General features: G+C 39.2%; 1 protein-coding gene across 8 annotated transcripts in view; it reads left to right on the top strand.

The window, feature by feature from the left end:
* LOC134212133 (cGMP-dependent 3',5'-cyclic phosphodiesterase-like) overlaps positions 1-22,458 on the top strand; it is a 208,371-nt gene that overhangs the window by 74,661 nt on the left and 111,252 nt on the right. For all 8 annotated transcript variants that reach the window (XM_062689721.1, XM_062689727.1, XM_062689726.1 and 5 more), the window contains exon 4: positions 10,268-10,363. In XM_062689721.1, the coding sequence (XP_062545705.1) occupies positions 10,268-10,363 (96 nt within the window). The remainder of the gene's footprint in view (positions 1-10,267; positions 10,364-22,458) is intronic.

Here is a 22,458-nt window from a genome sequence, read left to right as displayed (position 1 = left end):
GTGTCACAACATCAATTACCCAGTCAACACAATATCGTATAAGATGCCAAAGTGGAGGCGATATAGGTACTTCGTCATACAATATGTACGTATATCACCTCCACTTTCGCATCTTATGTAGCATCATATACGATGTTGTGTTGACTAGGTACGTACTCAAGGTTCGACAATAGATGATTCCAAAAAAAAAAAATCCGGCGCTCTACGGTGAAATGTTCGGAAACCAAAAGGGAAGAAAGCTACAGTGTTGTACAACAACACTACACAAAATGTTGTACAACAACACTGAGAAAAATCAAACGGTTTTGATTTCAGCCGACGAACTTTACAACTTTGAAACCGTCCGTCCAACAGTCGTACAACTTGCCCACAGACGATCCGACATTACTCCGACCGGACCAAAATTTGCTGTGGGCGGAGCTAAAGTTGTACAACGTGTCGGAGCATGTGTGGGGCCCTTTACAAATCCTTTATTATATCTGTCATTATCAACCCCTTTCGCCTTATACCGGGCACACGTATCCATTCAAATAAGACATTATCTTTTCCCTTTGCTCTATACCGCGCAGATGCGTTATTCCATAGAAGGGACCAAGATGAATACACCACTAGGTGTTCCAATCTGCCAAATTCACGACTCAGCCATCTTTGATTTTAGTATGGGAGAGCCAGCTGGTTTGCTTTCGTTTTGCACTGAAAATGAATTTTTCACCCCAGCCTTCTTCACTTCCACAAACTTGGCAGATTGGAGCACCTAGTACTGTATTCATCTTGTAAGGGACTACCTTCTTTCTTTTCTTTATACCGAGCAAACGTGTCCATTTCAAGATGGCATTCTTTCCTCATACTGACCGGGTGCGGTCATTCAAAGCATTATCTTCTTTCATTGCTTTAAATCACAATCCAAAAGAATTTAGACCGGATTTCATGTAATTAAGCAAAATTCAGTAATTATTAATATAATAATATTTTAATTTAAATATTTCAATGATAATTATTCTAACTGAATTCCGCTAAATGGCATTCCGCGGAATGACTTTCGGTGAGAAGGTACATTCCGCGAAATGTATTTAGGAAAAAAGGTGCATTTCGCGAAATGTGTTTCGGAGATTTAGTACATTCCGCGGAATGTCGTCCCGCATAAAAAAAAATCCGCGAAATGTTTTTCGGTGAGTACTGTCCCTAAATTTTTCAGCGCCAATTGATTTATATTTGTAAAATAAATACTGGCAAACAAATATGCTTAACTTAGCTTAGCTTGATTGACTGTACCCATCGTAGTTGCTAGTCGTGATTGGCCGAGAAACAGCAAATAATGCACAGCTCACCAATTGAATAGTTTTCTCGGGACTAGAAAGCTATTCTCACTGTACATGCTTCGGATTTTTTTTAATTCAAGACCAATGACGATGCCGGCCACGTAGTCAATTAGACACTCATTGCTACAAGAGACTGAAGAATCCTCTGCATCTCCATGAGCGCACTGTATAGGAATAGTATGTTAGTTGGGAAGGAAATATATTAGAAATCGCCTTGGTAAGCGACTAATTATATAAAAACGGAAAAGCATCGCGTGTCTTACGTATTTTTTCTAAAGGTTAATTCGATATCTTAATTACTTCGTGACGATTAAAACACGCACTGCACAACGCTTGCTCGATGGCTACTCCGAAAAACACGCACTGAACTGATTAACTTTATTGCCCGCCGCGCAATGCAGAACACAATATTTCGGCAGATCGCGCGATCGTCCTGCTGTCCGAAACAAGAGAAAACACGCACTGAACTCATCAATGCTAGCAAATAAATATGATGGAAATACAAATAATGGGATCTATCCTCATTAATTGCTGTTTTGACTTCTCTAACTTCTAGCAATACATTTTATGATGAGCGACACAGGCATCATCACCGTTAGGTGGATCAATCGTGGTTTTTTTTATCACGAATTCCTGATCCACAAAACTTTATTTTTATGGTAGGATTTACTCTTCTGGTCGATGTTTTCCTTAATAAATTGATATTAAATTTCCCTGCCATGTACACGGCATTTCACAGGTATCTCCGAGCTTCGAAAGAGGGCTACCATAAATTTTCATCAATCTGTTCCCAAGTAACTGATGACTTACAAATATTCAAATTTTCCTATAAATTTCCCATTCCACAGGGCCGTGGTGCAATAAATTCCACCAGTGTCTTTCCCAAATCATGGCCCAGCGGGGTACCATATGGGAAACTTCAGTGGTATTCCCTTTGGCTGCCATCGGTATCTAATAGTCTGTGCTTCCTCCCAAAATGACGCTGTTGATTTTGTTTATGTACCAACACAAGTACCTATCTATGCTATGGTATAAGCAGCGATGTTTCGCTAACGCCGCTCGATTCGTAAACAATCAAACCTTTGAGCAGCGGCATTCAAGAAGCACATCATGTCGGTATACAGCATGTATATTTACTGCTTATGATCGCATATGTGCCCTATATGGATATTAATTGTCTACGAATATATTCGTTTTATTCGTTTGGTAAAATCGCCTCCAAATTTTATTATTCAAAACATTTGAACAATTGAACAATAAAAGGTTGAGGATCGTAGGTTCAAACCCCACCGCAGGCAAATGATTATCTTCAATACATTTTTCGAATTAAACGTATCAAGTGAAATGCTTATTTGCTTATTAGAATATCAATAGAGGAAAAATATCAATGTTTAATTTTTAGTGATTCTAGAGATGTTATAAAAATATTCTATGAGCCAAGATTTTCTTAAAGTTACAGTTTCAATTCGCTGGTTGAAAAATATTGAAATGTGACCGATATGCTTCATATATATGGAATATGCTGATCCGTTCACGAACTGATGCTCTGAGGAAATATGTCAATTTTAGTTTGCTTCGTTTTCTCCGGATGGTTGTTGAGTGAGGGGTAAGTATAATACCGGTCCAAATGCAGTACATTTTGTCTTCCAGTCGTAAAAGTGATGAACTGCTTGCTTTACGATCACAACGAAAATCGATAACTAATAATACACCAAGGAGCACAGAAGTGATGAATTGCTTTAGAGAGCAACAGCAATGTGCTTCATATTTTGCTGCGTATTTTGATCGAATGGCTGATTCGGTTAATTGTACACATTCAGAAAAAGTCATGAAATTTTAAAAGTTCGTAATAGACATATACAATAGTTAAATCGGATGTTTAGTTTGGTCATACACGAAACCAAATTCAATATGATAAAGCAATAAATGCGATCTTTAATATCGTTTGCTTTAAATTATCCTAAATATTAAGTACAATTAAGTAAGAGTCCATCCTTGTTTTCATCTCACGTTTTACCAATTATTAGCATATCTGAAAACCATATTTTTGTTTCTGTCGAACAGCTCCGATTCCACTCAGCAATGGTTAAACACTTAACGATGAATAATTTTTGCAATATCTACTTCAGTGCATGAGTAGACTTCAGTCGCGTGCCCCGCCGTATGCTATGCTCAGGCATCCGGTGGGGCACGATCCGATGGGGCAGACATCGATATATTCGTGGAGCTTTCTTTGGATATTAAAAAAAATAACAAATTAGATAATAGAATCATATTGACCCAGTACAATAGATCCTTATTGAACAGTCGAATTATGACCGAATGACAAAGATTACATATCTTTCGAAAGATATTTTTTTCAATTTTGATGCTATGTGGAAACGACTTTCAAGGGGTTGTGAGAACCCATTGAAAGCGACATTTCTCTTTTCATTCTCAAAGTGCGCAAAATATGCTTTGTGTCGGCTCTTAACTCATGATTTTCCATCAAATAAATGTTAATCCCTGGTAAATGGACTACGAAATGGTGAATTGACATCTGGGGAGGGGTGACAAACATAGCCCTGGTCCTTTTATTCTTCTTCTTCTTCTTCGAGAGCTCTACATTCCCACTGGAAGTTGACCCGATTTTCTACTTTGTATTCTATTAACATTTCCTCAGTTATTAATTGAACGCTTTTCTATGTCCACCATTGCATGAGTATGTATCTTGTGTGACAAGTACAATGGATAGATTGTATCCCGTTTGACATAATTCCGTTTGGTGTAATGTCGTTCGGTATAAAGTCGTTTGGCATAATGGTCATTTGGCATAATTGTTATAAGAGCTGTGTGAATAATATTAAGTCATTCAGCTTCGTTTTTTCTACCGAAAGGACAATACATGATAATTGGACACATGATTGTACGACGGGGCAAAATAAGGATAGAGAAGGTTCTTATAAAAACGAAACCATTTCAAATATTGACACTACTAGCAAGATAAATAAACTTTTAATTCATTTTACATTGGTGGCTAAGAAAATTATTAAGCTTCTAAGTGGAATGTCTTGCCCTGTCATAGGACAAATTTAGTTCTAGTCCATTTAATTCCACCACTTTGTAATGTCGAGTCAAGTACGTGACACTGACGGCCTTCCAGTTGAAGTCGAAAAGCGTATCTGTATAGATTATAACGTGACGGAATTGAATGAAATAGAACTTATGATAGGCAATTGGAGGCTTGTTTTATTTTTCATGTAAAAGTTTTTAGATTCTTATTCGCTCATGCGTTATGAAATGTATTTTTTAAAGGAATCTCATACATAATGACGTTACTTCTATTTATCGAGAGGGGAAATGCATGCTTCATTGTCTACCTTACCGTCAGCCGGGCAAATGCATTCTTTGGAAGCGGGGTCATATCAGAGCAAGTAACAGAATTGAAAGAAGAAATCATTCTCTCCCATTCTGTAGGGTAAATGTATTCTTTGAAAGAAGGGGTTATATCTCCCCTTGCCTATAATCGGGAAAATGCTTGAATTAAAGAAGGAATCATATCCTCTCTTGCCTCCTGCAGGGAAAATGTGTTATATGAAAAAAAGGATTCATATCTTCCCTTGCCTTAAACCAAGCGAATATCTGAATTAAAAAATGGAGTCGAATCCTCTTTTGCCTTCTGCCGCGTAAATGCATCCCACAAAGAAGGGATCATATCTCCCCTTGCCCTCAACCGAGCAAATGCCTAAATTGAAATATTGATTCATATCCTCTCTTGCCTTCTGCCGTGCAAATGCATCCTATGAAAAAAGGGATCATATCTCTCCTTGCCTCGAACCGAGAAAATGCTTGAATTAAAAGAATGAATCACATCCTTTTATGCCTTCTGCTGAGCAAATGCATCCATCGAAAGCAGGTATCATATATGTATCCCCTTGCTTTAAGTCGAACAAATGTCTAAATTAAAAGAAGGAGTCAAATGTTCTCTTTTCTTCTGTTGGGCAGAAGCATCTTTCGAAAGAAGGTATCATAACTTCCCTTACATTGAACCGAGCAAATGCCTAAATTGAAAGAAGAAGTCATATCCTCTATTGCCCTCTGCTGGGCAAGTGCATCCATGGAAAGAAGAAATCATATAACTTGAAAGAGAAAGAAAATGCATAAATTGAAGGAAGTAATAAAAGTGATGAAGTCGATTGGAAAGTGATTATACCTAAATATCGAGGTATAATGCTCCTCAATACCGCCTACAAGGTGATCTCCCGAATTATGTTTAGCAGATTGCGTCCGTTTGCAGAGACCTTTGTCGGCGGATATCTTAGCAGTTTTCGAAAAGGACGGTCAACAACGGACCATATTTTTAAGCTGTGACAAATTGTTGATAATGATAATTGTCATGGCAGCGTACGACTCAGTGAAACGGAACGAACTGTGGCATATAATTCTAGAACATGGCTTTCCGGCAAAGCTTAGGCTGATTCGTACGACGCTGAATGGATCCAAATGAAGCGTCAGAATATCTGGTGAGACATCCGATTAGTTCATGATGTTAGATCAGCGGTTCTCAACCTTTTTCTTGAAAGGTACCCCTTCACAGATTTGAATTGATTGAGGTACCCCCTATTTTTTGCTGTAATTGAAAATAAATGTAACTCATAAGATCGGGTCGGGGTTCAGCGAAAAGGCACCATGCGCCTTTTTGACTGACTTGTGTCTCTTTGTTCATATCAATTCATTCGTACATTTGTTGTTGGATATCCTCAGTTATAGGGTGCAAGGATAGCCAATAAGATTTGTATTCAATTGGATCTGCTACACGAAAACTTGGGTAATTTTTATTTTGGTTTTGGCTGAACCCCGACCATATGAAAAATGGAACTGAAAATCAACAAAATATAAGATTCTCTCTCCATAAAGCTGGCTGAAATTTTGATTATTCCGAGCTCTTCTAAAGAGGCTTCCGAGCTTCTTGAAAGGCTGCTTTCGAGCCACTTCTTGAAATTACGCCTCTAAGCCTCTTGAACGTAGGCACTTAAGCCCCTAGAAAGATAAATTCCAAGCCCCATGAAGAGAGACTTCCGGGCTTCCAGGCTTCTCGAAACGAGGCTTCTGGGCCTCTTGAAAGGAGGTTTCCGAACCTTTTAAAAAGAAGCTTCCGAGCCTCTTAAAAGGAGGCTTCTGGGTCTCTTGAAAGGAGGCTTCCAGGCCTCTTGAAAGGAGGCTACCTGACCTCTTGAAAGGAGGCTTCTGGGCCTCTTGAAAGGAGGCTTCCGGGCCTCTTGAAAAGAGGCTTCCGGGCCTCTTGAAAGGAGGCTTCTAGGCCTCTTGAAAGGAGGCTTCCGGGCCACTTGAAAGGAGGCTTCCGGGCGTCTGAAAGAAGGCATCCGGCCCTCTTGAAAGGAGGCATCCAGGCCTTTTGAATGGAGACTTCCGAGCCTCTTAAAAGGAGGCTTCCGATCCTATCGAAAGAAGGCTCCCAGCACTCTCAAAAGGAGGTTTCCGGGCCTCTTGAAAGGATGCTTCCGGGCCTCTTGAAAGGAGGATTCCGGCCTCTTGAAAGGAGGCTTCCGGGCCTCTTGAAAGGAGGCTTCCGGGCCAGATGGGAGGAGGCTTCCAGGATCCTTGAAAGGAGGCTTCCGAGCCAGTTAAAAGGAGGCTTCCGGGCCAGTTAAAAGGAAGCTTCCGGGATTCTTGAAAGGAGGCTTCCGAGCCTCTTGAAAGGTGGCTTCCGGGCCAGTTAAAAGGAGGCTTCCAGGATTCTTGAAAGGAGGCTTTCGAGCCAGTTAAAAGGAGGCTTCCGGGCCAGTTAAAAGGAAGCTTCCAGGATTCTTGAAAGGAGGCTTCCGAGCCAGTTAAAAGGAGGCTTCCGGGCCAGTTAAAAGGAAGCTTCCGGGATTCTTGAAAGGAGGTTCCAGAGCCTCTTGAAAGGAGGCTTCCGAGCCTCTTGAAAGGAGGCTTCCGAGCCTCTTGAGAGGAGGCTTGAGCCTCTTGAAAGGAGGCTAGAGCCTCTTGAAAGGAGGCTTCGAGCCTCTTGAAAGGAGGCTTCCGAGGCCTCTTGAAAGGAGGCTCTGAGCCTCTTGAAAGGAGGCTTCTGAGCCTCTTGAAAGGAGGCCTGAGCCTCTTGAAAGGAGGCTTCTGAGCCTCTTGAAAGGAGGCTTCCGAGCCTCTTGAAAGGAGGCTTCTGAGCCTCTTGAAAGGAGGCTTCTGAGCCTCTTGAAAGGAGGCCTGAGCCTCTTGAAAGGAGGCTTCTGAGCCTCTTGAAAGGAGGCTTCCAGGCCTCTTGAAAGGAGGCCTGAGCCTCTTGAAAGGAGGCTTCCTGAGCCTCTTGAAAGGAGGCTTCTGAGCCTCTTGAAAGGAGGCTTCCTGAGCCTCTTGAAAGGAGGCTTCTGAGCTCTTGAAAGGAGGCTTCTGAGGCCTCTTGAAAGGAGGCTTCCTGAGCCTCTTGAAAGGAGGCTCTGAGCCTCTTGGTAGGAGGCTTCCGAGCCTCTTGAAAGGAGGCTTCCTGAGCCTCTTGGTAGGAGGCTCTGAGCCTCTTGAAAGGAGGCCTGAGCCTCTTGAAAGGAGGCTCTGAGCCTCTTGAAAGGAGGCTTCTGAGCCTCTTGAAAGGAGGCTTCTGAGCCAGTTAAAAGGAGGCTTCCGGGCCAGTTAAAAGGAAGCTTCCAGGATTCTTGAAAGGAGGCTCTCCGAGGCCTCTTGAAAGGTGGCTTCGATCATCTTGAAAGGAAGCTTCTGAGCCTTTGAAAGGAGGTTCCTGAGCCTCGTGAAAGGAGGCTTCCAGGCCTCTTGAAAGGAGGCTTTCAGGCCTCTTGAAAGCAGGCTTCCAGGCCTCTTGAAAGGAGGCTTCCGAGCCTCTTGAAAGGAGGCTTCCGAGCCTCTTGAAAGGAGGCTTCCGAGCCTCTTGAAAGGAGGCTTCCGAGCCTCTTGAAAGGAGGCTTCCGAGCCTCTTGAAAGGAGGCTTCCGAGCCTCCTTTCAAGGAAGCTTCCTAATCACTTGAAAAGAGGTTTCCGAGCTTATTGAAATAAAAAAATATACATATATCAAAACTTTATCAATAAGTTGTAATATATCCGCCATTATGCATTTCTGTCCGAGGCCATTGGGCCCGTTGAAGGTATCCACAGGGGTACATGTACCCCAGGTAGAGAACCGCTGTGTTAGATGGATTGAAGCAGAACGAAGCGCTCTATAATCTGCTATTCAAGATAGCTCTGGAAGGTTCAATTCGAAGATCTGGTATGCAAAGAAACGGAACCATCATCAATAAGTCTTACATGCTCCTTGGTTTTGCGAATGACATCGACATCACTGGTGTAGATCACAGAGCAGTGGAAGATGCGTTCGTGCCTTTTAAACGGGAGACTGAAAGTATAGGACTGAACATAAACTCTGCCAAAACTAAGTGGCTGGCAGAGAACCTGACAGTCCAAACAGTGTTGGTCCCGGGGTGGAAATGGATGCGATGCGGTTTAAAGTTGTGGGCGAATTCATTTATTTTAGAACACTCGTTACATGTTATAATGACGTTAGCCGCGAGATGAGAAGACGTATGGCTGTTGCAAGTAGAACTCCCTACGGTTTGCGTAGCCCGCTAAAGTCTGCAAGCCTACAGACACGGACAAAACTAGCTCTGTACACATCGTGGATTCGTCCAGTCGCCCTGTACGGCCATGAAGCATAGACGTTAAAAGATACAGAATTATCAGCGGCGTGGTGGAAAATAATGAATGGCGCAGACTCATGAATCTCGAGTTGAACCAAGTGTACAAAAATGGAGACAACGGCAGGCTGATAAAATATGGCAGATTATAGTGGGCTTGGCATGTATGCCTGAAGAGAGACCAGAAAAAAAAGCAAAGGACATCGACTCTGGAGTAGACCCCGCACTCGCTGGCTGTGCGGGCCCCGCATTCGCTGCCTGGCAACCGAGGGAGATGCGCGTGCGGCCGGCGTGCAGGGAGACTGGCGACTGGCGGCCCAAGAACGAGCGACCTGGAACAAGACATGACATTCGTTTCAGCTCCGGACAACACGGAGTGTACTACCATCATAGACAAGTAGGTGGATGGTTATCCCGCAGATATCGTAGATCCCATTATGGGTCTCCGATTCTTCTATAATAGATTCGTTCTTGGGGTGAAATGTTAGCCTTTCAGTAAAAAATAAAATAAAAAGTGTAGTCGTTGGTGTCCATCATTCTGAAAATGATTAAAATAAAATATTTTGATATATTTTACAAGTTTACTTTTTTCCTTGCTTTTCTTTGAAATCTTATAATATTCTCATTCACTCATTAAGATTGCGTTAGGCATAATTTAGCCTTCTTTATGTCATGTGCAGTTTTTTGAGGCATTTTATGTCTAACGTCCATTATGCCTAACGGGGTATATCATGGGAGAGTCAGAAAGGCGTTTGGTGGCTTTGAGAAACCCAACGATATGTTGTTCGTGATTAATAAATTTACTATTTACTATTATTCTGATTAACCCATAGATTTGTGAATATCCTTACCCGGGAAAGCGTGGTTATATGAAATTGTACATTCTATTAATCGAATGTTTTTCCGCGATATGCTCGACCATGAAATTATTCAATGAAATATTATACAATCAAGTTGTTCTTCTTATTATTATTGGCATTACATCTCCCACTGGGAAATTGTCGCCTCGCAGCTTAGTGTTCTCTAAGCACTTCCACAGTTATTAACTGTGGGGTTTCTAAGCCAAGCTAACCGAAAATTTCCTAGACCAGACCGGGAATCGAACCCAGCCACCTTCAGCATGGTCTTGCTTTGTAGCCGTGCATCTTACCACACGGCTGAGGAAGGCCCCAACTGTTGCTGCCTTCAAAAGTATGTAAGAGTCATTCAATTTGTCTTGTATTGGCAGGCTGGCTTATGGACCCAATCATAATTATATTATAGGTATACGAATACACTTTTATTTCTCACTACTTTTTTTTCCTGTTTCAGATAAATTCAACGCATTTAAAAAATGCCTCCCAGCACAATGGATACCCTTTCGTTATAGATGACCTGAATAAAGACTTTTCGGAAGTCATTGAGATGGTAAGTTATTGAATATTGTTCAGGAAAAATATCATTACCTGATGTTTATCTATACATACTAAACAAACACATTGGTGAAAGCATGATGGCGAGCAGATGGAGACGCATGGTGCAATAATGCATCAATTTCTCATGATTAATTTTTCTGGGGAAAATCGATCAATTCTAATAATTGAACAATTCAACATTTATGCCAGTATTTGTATACCTACCAATTTGTATAAAAAAACCTTTGTCTTATTTTATAATGCGAAGTAGGTGTTTTTGATTATCCTTAGTTTGCGGTTGAGCTAGAAAGCCCTAAAAACACTCATGGTTGATCTGCACATTCAATGGTAAAACATTACCACACTCAATTTAACTGTTCTATCTATTGAATGTTCAACTTTTTTCTCCTTTTCGGGTGTGTCACTGCGGACAGTTATTTGACGTACATATAGGGGGCTTTGGGACAGTTCGTCGAATGACATTTCGTCGAATGACGTTTAGTCGAATGACATTTAGTCGAAAGTACATTTGGTCGAAAGGACATTTAGTCGAATGGACATTTAGTCGAATGGAATTTAGTCAAATGGACATTTAGTCGAATGGACATTTAGTCAAAAGGACATTTAGTCGAATGGAAATTTAGTCGAATGTTGAAAGTGTTAAGTGAAAGTCGGTAATAGGTAATTAGTTAGGATATTTCGCTCGGATAACTCGTCAATATATTTTTGGTTGAATTTGAATAAATAATCCACCAGATTCATGGATAAACTGATAAGAGGAATTCAGTCGACGTGCGGAAGTTCAGCGGAAGAAACGAATATGGATGTCAATGAGGATTTTTCACCTGAGGTAAAGAAACTTCTGGAGACTCTGGTGTATTATAGAAAAATGAAAAAAATCTATTTTTTTCGGCACATTATCAAAAACCAATGATATCAATGTTACTTCTTCATCGTAGTCGGCTTTGGAACATTTCGTTGATTGACAGCTAGTCTAATGACATTTGGTCAAATGACATTTCGTCAAAAGGACGTCTAGTCGAAAGGACATTTGGTCGAATGAAAATGGTTTTCTTATTCTTTTCATTGAAACTCTTTCTTTCACTCAATATTTATACAATAATTAGTTCAGAATGAAATTGTCTTCCAACCATAATTCGTTTATTATTGGCCGAAAATTTAATTCCGACCAAATGGTCATATGAATTTCTGGTGAAATGGTGACTGAATTTCTTTTGACCAGGTGGTATAGATTCATCGTAGTCGGTTAGAGGGGTTCGCCAAAGTCAATATCCAGTCGGAAATATTTTCGGGATATTCACCGTTTTCGTATTATTTATTGTTTTTATGGACCCATCATTCTTTGGACAATATTGGAGCAATAATTATGTGACTTTTAGAAAACCCGAATAAATCATTTATTTTTTATTGTTATTGACTAAAGTTCTTTTCTTTCAAATAGCCATTCAACGGAACATTGTTAGACTAAATTTACCAAGATTTTTGAAAACTTGCTTTCAACCAAACGTCATTCGACCAAATGTTCGAAGATTTTTCATACTTAAATCAGATTTCGACTAAATGTCAATTCGACCAAATGTCCTTTCGACGTAGTGTCCTTTCGACCAAACGTCATTCGACCAAATGTCCTGCGTATCTAGTGGATTAAAAAAACATTTTCGACTAAATGTCTTTTCGACCAAATGTCCATTCGACGTAATGTCTTTTCGACCAAATGTCATTCGACTAAATGTCATTCGACGAAATGTCTTTCGACGAAATGGTATGAATTCCATATAGGGTACTACACGGACTGCTTTTCTCTTTCTCGAAAAATTAACTAAGCTAGGGCTCAGTTTGGTAGATCTTACTCTGTAACACACTACGAAAAACTGATCTACCCAGTGCTACGGGTAAATGTTCAACTTAACAATCACTATTATTTAAAGGGACATTCCTTTGATTATGGAGTGCTGTCACACCTTTTTATAAGTGTGTTGGATGCAGACAACTCCATAACATAAACACTGTATATCAAAGTACCTGGTCCTCACTGGAAGTTCAAATGATTAGCACTTCGATCAGCACCAATAATGTCTCCACTTGATTTGGAAATGCTCTGCTATTGAATTCACAGGCACAAGGCTATTGATTCGAAAGAGGAGCAATATTGGTGTTAAATAGATGACAGTGCTGTTCTGCTTTATCCAAGAGGTATTTCGAAGTGTGAGGTGAAGTCATGGTAAGAGGAAATAATTTCATGTAATGGCATGTTATTCAAATCTAGTCTGAAATAATTCTTTTTTTATATTTTGTGGCTCTATATTGAAAATATTATTTACGTCAAATGGTAGTGGTAGTTTTGCATAAGAGGGAGCTCAGCTATTGATAGTGATTTGATCCTAAAGTAGTGCAAACTCAAATGCATTTCGTGGACGTGCATATTTTTTACCGTGTCATTAAAAGATACAGTTGAATCTTTTACAACACTTTTAATGAACACAATAAAAACGACCTCTGGAAAATTAAAAATTTTCCTTTAAAAATTGAGAAATCGTTAATAAAGAAGTCAGGATAGTATTATCAAAAAATATGTATTGTTGCTCTTTCAGTGATCATATGGTGGAATATAATAATTAAATATTCTATTAAACAAAAGAAACTAACTGGAAACTAACTTAAAATGTAATTTTGAGCAAAATGTTCAAGAAGGAGATACCTACAAATCTTAAAAAAATATTTGTATTGGTTTAAGGCTTCATATAATGCTTTCGTTAATATCTATAGTATTTTTTTTCTTAGATATTACAGAATTTATCAGGAAGATATTAGCAATTCTCATTTTAGCTTTACCATTTTAATAATCCTATAGCATTTTCACATACTGTTTAATGTACCTACGCTCATTCTGTTATAACAATCTACGCCTTGTTGCTTAACGTTGTTTTGTGGAAAAATATACTGTAGCCATTCGTGTACCATGATTTAGATTTAGTTAATTCCATAAAAATGGATGATTGAAACAGACAAATGACCTTGCACAATATGTTGTCTCAACATTGTTGAGCATTGGTAAATGTCATTGTGAAACATTGTTTCCAATTTATCTCGATTCAATCAAATTAAACAATATCAAATTGTATTATCCACCTAAAGCAATTTCAATTTCACGGTAAACATCATAATCTGATCTCGAGCGTGATATTGGGTTACGGAGCTTTTCACAGCATTAATCGTGTTTATTGGTGGCTGCTCTCTGCTCGTTGCCTCCGTACTCCACACTTACGTAATAGTCGTATCCGTCCGGTTAAAACCTGGCAGCTGCAGAGCCACTAACGCCAACCCGGAGACCAAAATCTCATTTGCGATGAAATTGATCCGCATGTTGTTCTAATACCACACTTCCGCATGCTCGTCCAATGGCATAAAATTGGAAAGCATTCCAGGAATGGAATGAAGGCGATGCATTAAATCCTGTTGCCATGTGGGGGTAAATCCGGCATTAAATCTATATAGTGCCATATAATTTCGTCTTTGGCATGTGAGCTTGAAAATATGAGACTTGGGCTTTGGGGCCATCGATATGCAAACACGGGAATATCACGAGAAGTCGAAGTAAAGGCGCGCGTATGACGATGGAATTGAAAATATGAAACTTCATACACGATTGAATGTGACATGAGGATGATATGCTGGCTGCTGTTGATAAGAGTAGGTTAAAGGGCACGACAATTAATAAATGACCCTTTTTTTTCTCATTTTTCCCTCACAGCATTTGATTTAGGGTCGATTTTTCACTCTTATTTAGGACTCAAACCAGGTTTAAACGTATTGCTAAGCACCGTTAAGGAGTTCAATACATCACTGAGTTAAATATCCGTGCCAGTGTTATTAGGGATTACGAAAATATTATCATCTCCCCAAAAATACATTCATTTTTCTTTTGATCATTCCATTAATTTTTCGAATTAATGAACCGTGAAAATGCTTTAAAGAAAACTATGCTAGAAAACACATCATCCTTCTGGTAGTAATACGTATACGTATAACGTACCTTCCTCGAGAAAGAAGAGAGGAAAACTAAGGAGTTTAGATGACATTCGATTCCAATTCCATGGCATGAGAACCACAAGCTTGCATTCAATAGTATGGTATCTGCATAAAAAATGTGAAAGCAGCACAAATAAAATTTTCTCTGCCAGTTTTGCCGTACATTGGATTCTACAAAGTTGACTCTCTACATACATTCTCGGATACGAAGCATGGCGAAAACATCGGCCAATGGTTAGGAGTTGCATCTTGTGGCTATGTAGTTTATTGAAAGCTGTTTTGATGCAATGTTGAACTTGTTGAAATCAAGCATGAATGGATAATTAACATGCTTCATTGTATATCGTTCGTGCTGTCCATTTACAGTGCTTTTAATTTACTCGAACTCCGATACATGTCAGAAAATTATGCTTTTGTAGGTAGTGTACTCTTATCGCTGAGTGTTAACAAGTTGAAACAGGATCTATTTGTAGTAGCAATACGCTTTTTCGCCTTTTCATAGGGTTCAAAGATACACACATTTTTCTTCAACTTCAAATTATTCGTCATCCAGCACTTGCTGATTATCGCTTATGAATATATTTAATCGATCCTTCGAGGAGAAGTAGCTATGCCATATACGGACAACCTATTGAGAATTGAAATTATTTGGTTAACTAGCTGACCCGGCGAACTTTGTATCGCCAAAAGTTGATCAATTTTCGTCCACAATTTATCTAGAAATCAAATCGGTTTTTTTTTTAACATTCTTTGTTGTATATATAGATGATCAAAATTCAAAAATTTCAAGCAAATACATAGCTTGAGCTTGAGCTTGAGCTTGATTGACTGCTCGTAGTTGCTACTCCATTATGCCCAGATCAGCTGTTCTTGCACAGGGAACCAACAGATGTTTGCTTGGGACTAACACACATCTTCAATGTACAAGTACTGGTGATCTCATTTGTTAGGTCATACTGGCGCCTGCCACGTCAGAATGCAAGTCAATGTAGGGAAGGGGGAGGAAATGATGATGCAATCACTCGCCCCACTGCAAGCCGAATATACCTCTGCACTTGCCACGAGTTCATGCGGAATTTGTTGGAATTTCTGGGTTAGGTTGGAGAGGCAGAGGTCCGTCTTGGTTAACGAGCTGCCAATGTGATAGGTAGGAGAAGGTAACTGATGGAATTTCTAATTGGATGTAGGAAACGAGCTCATGGTTCATTTCCAATTCTAGCAGATTACTGCTAGAATAGTCAAGTTAAAGATATAGGATAGAAATGGAAACGGTATGGACGCTCATTTCCAGTTCTAGCGATTGCTAGAACATGAGAAATATAGAGAAAGATACAAAGTAGGGGGAACCAACGACCTCCTGCGTATGAGGCAGAAGCAGTAGCCATATGACTACCAAGCCCGCTTCACAAAAATTTCAAGCAAATACATAGTACGAAAAACCATTTCATCGAAAAGATTGAGTATTAATCTTCAAAGTATTTCAGTTTCATCAGAACATTTTTTCCGCAAAAAGAAGAAGAAAACGAATATAAATTAGCAAAAATTGGGCTGTTTATTCTTAAGTGATGCGTGGTCGTACAAATGCCAACTGCAAAGTTTTTCTATAGCTTTAATGAAAACTCAAACATTGTATCTAATTTCTTGCCGAAGGGGCATTTTTAACTCACTTCTAAGAGGATGAATATCTAAACTTTTCTTTTCAAAACATGCATCTCTTCATGACTTTAAACTTCTTGAAATAATCCGAACCTTTAAATTAAAAGGATTAAAAGTCAATTTTGATCGTGAAATCGTGTGTTTTGAACTCCATTCATTGGACACTTGCCAAACACCAAACATCGAAAATCAGCACTATGAAAGTTGTTATGAAAACTCATATGTGAATATGTACGTTATGTGGAAGATATTGATTTGGAAAATGTATTGGAGGTAACCACTTCCCCTTCGTTGGGACTCGAACCCATGACCCTACAGTACGCTAGACTGGTGCTTTAACCAACTAAGCTACGAAGGACCTCCGTCGGCCTTCGCAACCTAGCGGCTACTGAACGAGCTCGAGATTCCCAAATTGGACGCATAGTCAAATCACTCGCAATCCATTTTCTTAAGCCAATACTTCCACATGTGCATTGTACACGTCCACATTAGAGGAGCGTGAGTATTTAGAATGTCTGGCGGCTGTACACATTCTTCATCAGCAACTGTACTGATCAAGTGAGGTTGTGTAAGCTATTTGCCAGTCGGTCGTCAAGCTCAGACCCGACCGCATTGCGTACACTCAGGCAAATGAACATGCGAAATACATAAGGCACAAATGATGAATCTACAAGATTGATGAAAATATTTGAAACATAAGTCTCTCATGTTTTCCATCTTCAGCTCTTTAGATTTCATTAGCGGACGTATGTTGTTTATTCGTTGCATGGATTGAATTTCATGAGACACCTTTTGAAATTTTGTTCAAAGCTGATTTGAAGGAAATCATAAATGTTCTCACTTATTGCAAAGTTTTCAAGTCGTGTGGTTGAATTCATCATCGAGAGGGGGGGAAAAAATATTAAGTTGAAGTGTTATTAAGTGTCGACGGTGAACAATATAGTGTTCAACGGTAAAATAATAATTGGCCCAATATGTGAAAAGGAACGGGTTTAATTCGAATAAAATAATTACCTTTTTCTAGATTCAAAGATATTTTGAAACGCGTTCTCCATCGCCCATTTTTTCATACCCCCTCGAATACAACCGAAACGCAAATATGAAATCACATGTCATGTATGCATAACTATATGAATGAACAAAAAATTTTGATTACCATCTGACATTAATCACGCATGTTTATAACTCAAGAAAATTTTTAAATTACGCTAATTAGGAATTCATAATGCAGCATTATGAATCGCTTACACAGAAAAAAATAATGAAAATTAAACAGCGCGTAAAACTTGACATGCAAAAATTTACGCTATTCTACGCTGAAATGGTCCTCTTGCCAACAAGATTGCTTACAACTTGTATGCAATATTGACGATTCACGTCGAATATTAAATACATTCAGGCTATATCCCGTATGGAATTACGCTAATAATGGCGTTCCATTTATGTGCATGAATTTTAGCGTAAATTTCAGTGGATTTTTCTATCTGTGTAATATATCGCAAAATGCAATAATGAATTCATAAATCTGCATTATGAATTAATTAGGACGCTTCTTAAACAATACGAAATTCATAAGGCATGGTGATGACCTCCAAATACTACTTCTGCGATTCATAAGGTAGGGCTATACCGCCGGAAATAAGTATAAAGACAAGCATGTTTTTCATACATTTTCATCATGTTTGAGAATCGAAATCTCGATTCGTAGCGATTCGATTTGGCTAAAATTTTACTAGGCACCTGTTTTCCACTTGAACTTTCGATCTTTGAGTGAATTGTATACATCTCTAATGATTTTGACCTCCGAATCTGGAAATAATTATAAAGACACCACTTTTTATATGGGGCTCCATACAACAGACCTGTCTTTATAATTATTTCCAGCAGAAACGCGTATAAGTAGAATATATGCATAAATATAACTTTCATTGAATAAAAATTCAAGTCATTTTAGGCCTGCTGACAAAAAATCAGCCCAATCGAATCGCTAAGAATCGAGATATTGACTTCTCAACATGGCCATTTTGTATGGAAACCGAGCTTGTCTTTATACTTTTTTCCACCAGTGTATAGATTAATTCATGTGTAGCGTACAGCGTTTATAATGCTTCATTGTAATTTCATAAATGTGCCTCAAGAAAATGTTATGTTTTGTATTGACCATGAAAATTTATTTCATAATGAGTCCTTTTGAATTTTGAATCCAAAACTTATTGCAAATTTCAAAAGGAAGAATTATGATATTCGATAGCCAATTTGCCTAAGTGTAGGCAAGAGCACGAAACTCAGGTTCAGTTCAATCAAAGTTAATTGCCTATTTCCGGGGATTAAACCACCCAACTTGGACGTTAATTTACAATGTTATGAAAACTCATATGTGAATATGTACGTTATGTGGAAGATATTGATTTGGAAAATGTATTGGAGGTTGCTGATGAAGAATGTGTACAGCCGCCAGACATTCTAAATACTCACGCTCTTCTAATGTGGACGTGTACAATGCACATGTGGAAGTATTGGCTTAAGAAAATGGATTGAGAGTGATTTGACTATGCGTCCAATTTGGGAATCTCGAGCTCGTTCAGTAGCCGCTAGATTGCGAAGGCCGACGGAGGTCCTTCGTAGCTTAGTTGGTTAAAGCACCAGTCTAGCGTACTGTAGGGTCATGGGTTCGAGTCCCATCGAAGGGAAAGTGGTTACCTCCAATACATTTTCCAAATCAATATCTTCCACATAACGTGCATATTCACATATGAGTTTTCATAACATTGTAAATTAACGTCCAAGTCGGGTGGTTTAATCCCCGGAAATAGGCAATTAACTTTGATTGAACAGTTTGAAAGTTATTCAATTTTGATCGTGAAATCGACGAAATCGAAAACTGTGCGCTGTAGCCAATCAGGTATTAAGTTATCCAGGTAGTGGATGAGGAAAATGGAAGAGAGTGGTTCAGATTTTATAGCATGAGTTACGCAAATAGCTTTATGTGTTTCTATGTCTCCATCTGTGAAAGACTAAATCATGAAAATCAGTATCTGTAATGATTCTTCGAAGCATATTAATTTTTTGGAAGGCCCTAGGTATTCCTAGAGTTTATTTCTGCTCATAAGCTCATAAGAATTACGAAAATTACCAAAAAATCCTAAACCCTTGATAAGAAAATTATTTTAAGCTTTTAGTGAAATGTCTTTACTAGTCATATTTTTTTAAATTTCTTTATTAAAGTGATTTTTTTAATTAGTTATAAAGTTCATCACTGTACTTGTCATAAGACGAGATCGTAGTCGAGTCAAGTACGAGACACTGAAGACGGCTTAACTGTTGAGGTCGAATTACGTATCTGTCAAGGTACAATCAAGTGGTAAAATGAAAGGGAATTGTAAGAACTCGTTTTATAACAAGCCTAATTACTTTTCAATTTTATGAAATACTTTAGATTTTTCTTTCATTTTTCGTTAATTTGGAAGGCTCTTTTGCCGTTAAACGTTACGGAGCCGAAATCAAGTACATTTAATAATAATACATTTTATTATTCCTATACATAGGTTTAGTTTTGGTGAACCGAACGACTCGCGTAATACTTTAGACATTTTTATGGGAGTAGTTTCTTATACACTTATGTTGCTTCGTTAACCTCAGCAAAAATTTGATGCAGAGAATTCAGCTTCTGTTGCTGCGCTGTACGAAAATCAAAAATCACTTAAATTCGGCAATTCTTTTCCGTCAATATTTATGTCAATTATGATTTTTATCGCATTCTCGGTAAAAAGTACACTGGAGTCGCTATTAACGCTGGTAGTTTTTTACGCGACTATTTTTACTCGGATTTTGGTATTTCCGCGGTATGTTTCTCCCACGTGAAACCCGACTTCAGTTTACCGAGATCTTAGCTGCTGAATTTTCAACAGTCGTTAAATGTAAAATTTTATTTTCCAAAACGAAATTCCGCCTCTTTGAAATCACATGGGAACAAAATCCGTGATGGACGAAACAAAAGTAGGCCTAAAATTATAAATAGGAAGGTAAGAAAAATCGAAATCTTTCACAATTGGATGAAACATCTAACAGTTTAGCGAGCCAAGATGCCCTAGTGGGTCTAACCTACATTGTACTATGCGCAGGGCTGACAATAGTCATTCTCGTCGTATGAAGAAAGCGAAAAAAATTGTCTTCGTCATAACATTGCACGACGCAACACCTATTCGTTTTCTTCGCGCCGCATGCGTGCCACGACGATAGTCGCGCAGCCAAAAGTTATGACGATTTTCGTCGTCACTTCTTCACACAATTGATTGCACGTCATTATAGACGTGCATTTTGTGTGGCATTTCGTGCTATGACGATGACTATTGTCAGCCCTGACTATGCGCCTTCACGCGTTTTACGTACTAAAATGCTGATTAGCCTCAAAGCTGCCAGCTAAATGACGTTTTGAGTTTTCCGACAACAGAATGCATCAGCTAACTATGTTATTAAACTGTTACGAGGTGAAAATACTTATAAAAATCGTTAGTCCTAAGATATTAAAGCAGTAAAGCTTGAGATCAAATCACTAACTTGTAGAATCGCTGATTTTGATTACTTGAATTTCCAAAGTTCCAAAAACCGCTGTCTTTTGGATGCTATGGAGGTTATGAGATAGTTCCAGCTCTCCTAAGGATCTCAGAAGAGATTTCGGGACGATTCCGGTTGCTGAGATAACAACCGGAATTATACGCACGTCCTCCAGGTGCCACATCTGCTTCAACTCCTCCGCCAAGTCGTGGTACTTCGTTATCTTGTTGGAGAATGTTGTTTGGACATTATGGTCTAGCGGTACAGCAATATCGATGAAAGTTACCCGCTTCATCCTTTTGTCGTAGACCACAATATCGGGCCGATTGGACCGAATCGGGCCGAATGAGGACGTCCGTTATGATCTTGCGATCCCAGTACAGCTTCACGAAACTATTTTCCAGAACAGGGACAGGCACATATTTGTAGTAAATAGGCGACAAACTGATTAACCAAGTTGTGTTTTAAAGTAAGCGGTTGGTGCACTATCTTGGCTACTTCGTTATGGCGACCGAGATAGGCTGAATCAGCTAAGGCTGAACACCCGGCCACGATATGCTCGATCGTCTCTCCTACTGAATTGCATTTCCTGCAGCGGTTCTCCACGTGTTCGTGCAATATATGGTGCCGATAGTTCCTCGTCGCAATTACCCGGTCCTGGATAGCTACCATGAATCCTTCTGTTTCTGAGAAGAGTTCACCCCGCACCAGCCACGTATTCGAAGCCGCTTTGTCGATATATTCCAGCTCCAGTGGGTGGGGGTGCGTCCCATGCAGCTCCTTCTCCTTTCGTGTCGGTTCTGGCTTTCCATGAAATATCTTCGCAACTGCTGGATCTGGGAAACACATAGTGTTTGCATATCGGTGACGCCTCTTCCTCCTACTGTACGTGGCAGGGTGACTCTCTCAATGGACGATTTTGCATGGCCAATGCGATGCTTAGTGAATGCCACTCGTACTGCTTGTTCTAACGTCTCCAAGTCAGTCTTGGTCCACTTCAACACCCCGAAACTGTATGTCAACAAGGGCACGGCAAACGTGTTTATCGCCTTCACCTTTGTAACGTTTGACGTTTTTTTCTCGTGAAGCTTAACTTAATTTTACATTCGAATAATGAATACGATAACTTTTGACGTTTTTATCTTTTTAAGCAAAATCATTGCTTAAATAATTTTGAAATAAATATAAATCAATAATAAGGTAGCACAGTTTGAATGAACGAAGTATTAATTTGTTCCAGCAATAAAAACGATATGCAAGTCGACATAAGGTTTGTGTCTCGGCTAGCAATAACCATAATTTCGTTCTAATATGAATTTGACTCCATACTATTTCATGTGCTCGGTTTTTGTCGGCTCACCAAAGGCGCGAACTCTTTGTCGCCATTCGTAATTGCTTTGGCGCAAAATTCAAATGAAAAGATATCACCTGAAGAAAGGGTTCTTTATAGTTTCCATACTTAAGCTCGATCATTTCGCAAAGTCAACGGCTGGTGTGCAGAAGTTTTTCGCGAGGTTCTTTAGTTTGAAGATAATTTGTACTAAGTACATTTCTTTTAGTTTAATACTTTTTGATCGCAAGGTAAACCAAGTGTAACTGGAGTGAGTTTCGAGCATTTAATAAGTTTTCAATTTTTTTATTTCCGCTCGAAAGGTTTGCGTTACGGGTGTCAGTACGTCTGACCATTTCCGCGAAGAATTTCAAATAGTGTTTAGTGAAACGTACAAAAGGTAATTAAAAATTGTTTTGAAATTTAATATTAATTACTAAAGTGAATTCGCGTTGGACTTTCCAGCGCTTAGGCGCTTTTTGGTACGGGCTGGAGTTTAACTAGAAGTGGAACCGGGG

This window comes from Armigeres subalbatus, chromosome 2 (assembly GCF_024139115.2).
Source record: "Armigeres subalbatus isolate Guangzhou_Male chromosome 2, GZ_Asu_2, whole genome shotgun sequence".
Taxonomy (NCBI): domain Eukaryota; kingdom Metazoa; phylum Arthropoda; class Insecta; order Diptera; family Culicidae; genus Armigeres; species Armigeres subalbatus.
This window is presented reverse-complemented; position numbering and strand designations above follow the sequence as displayed.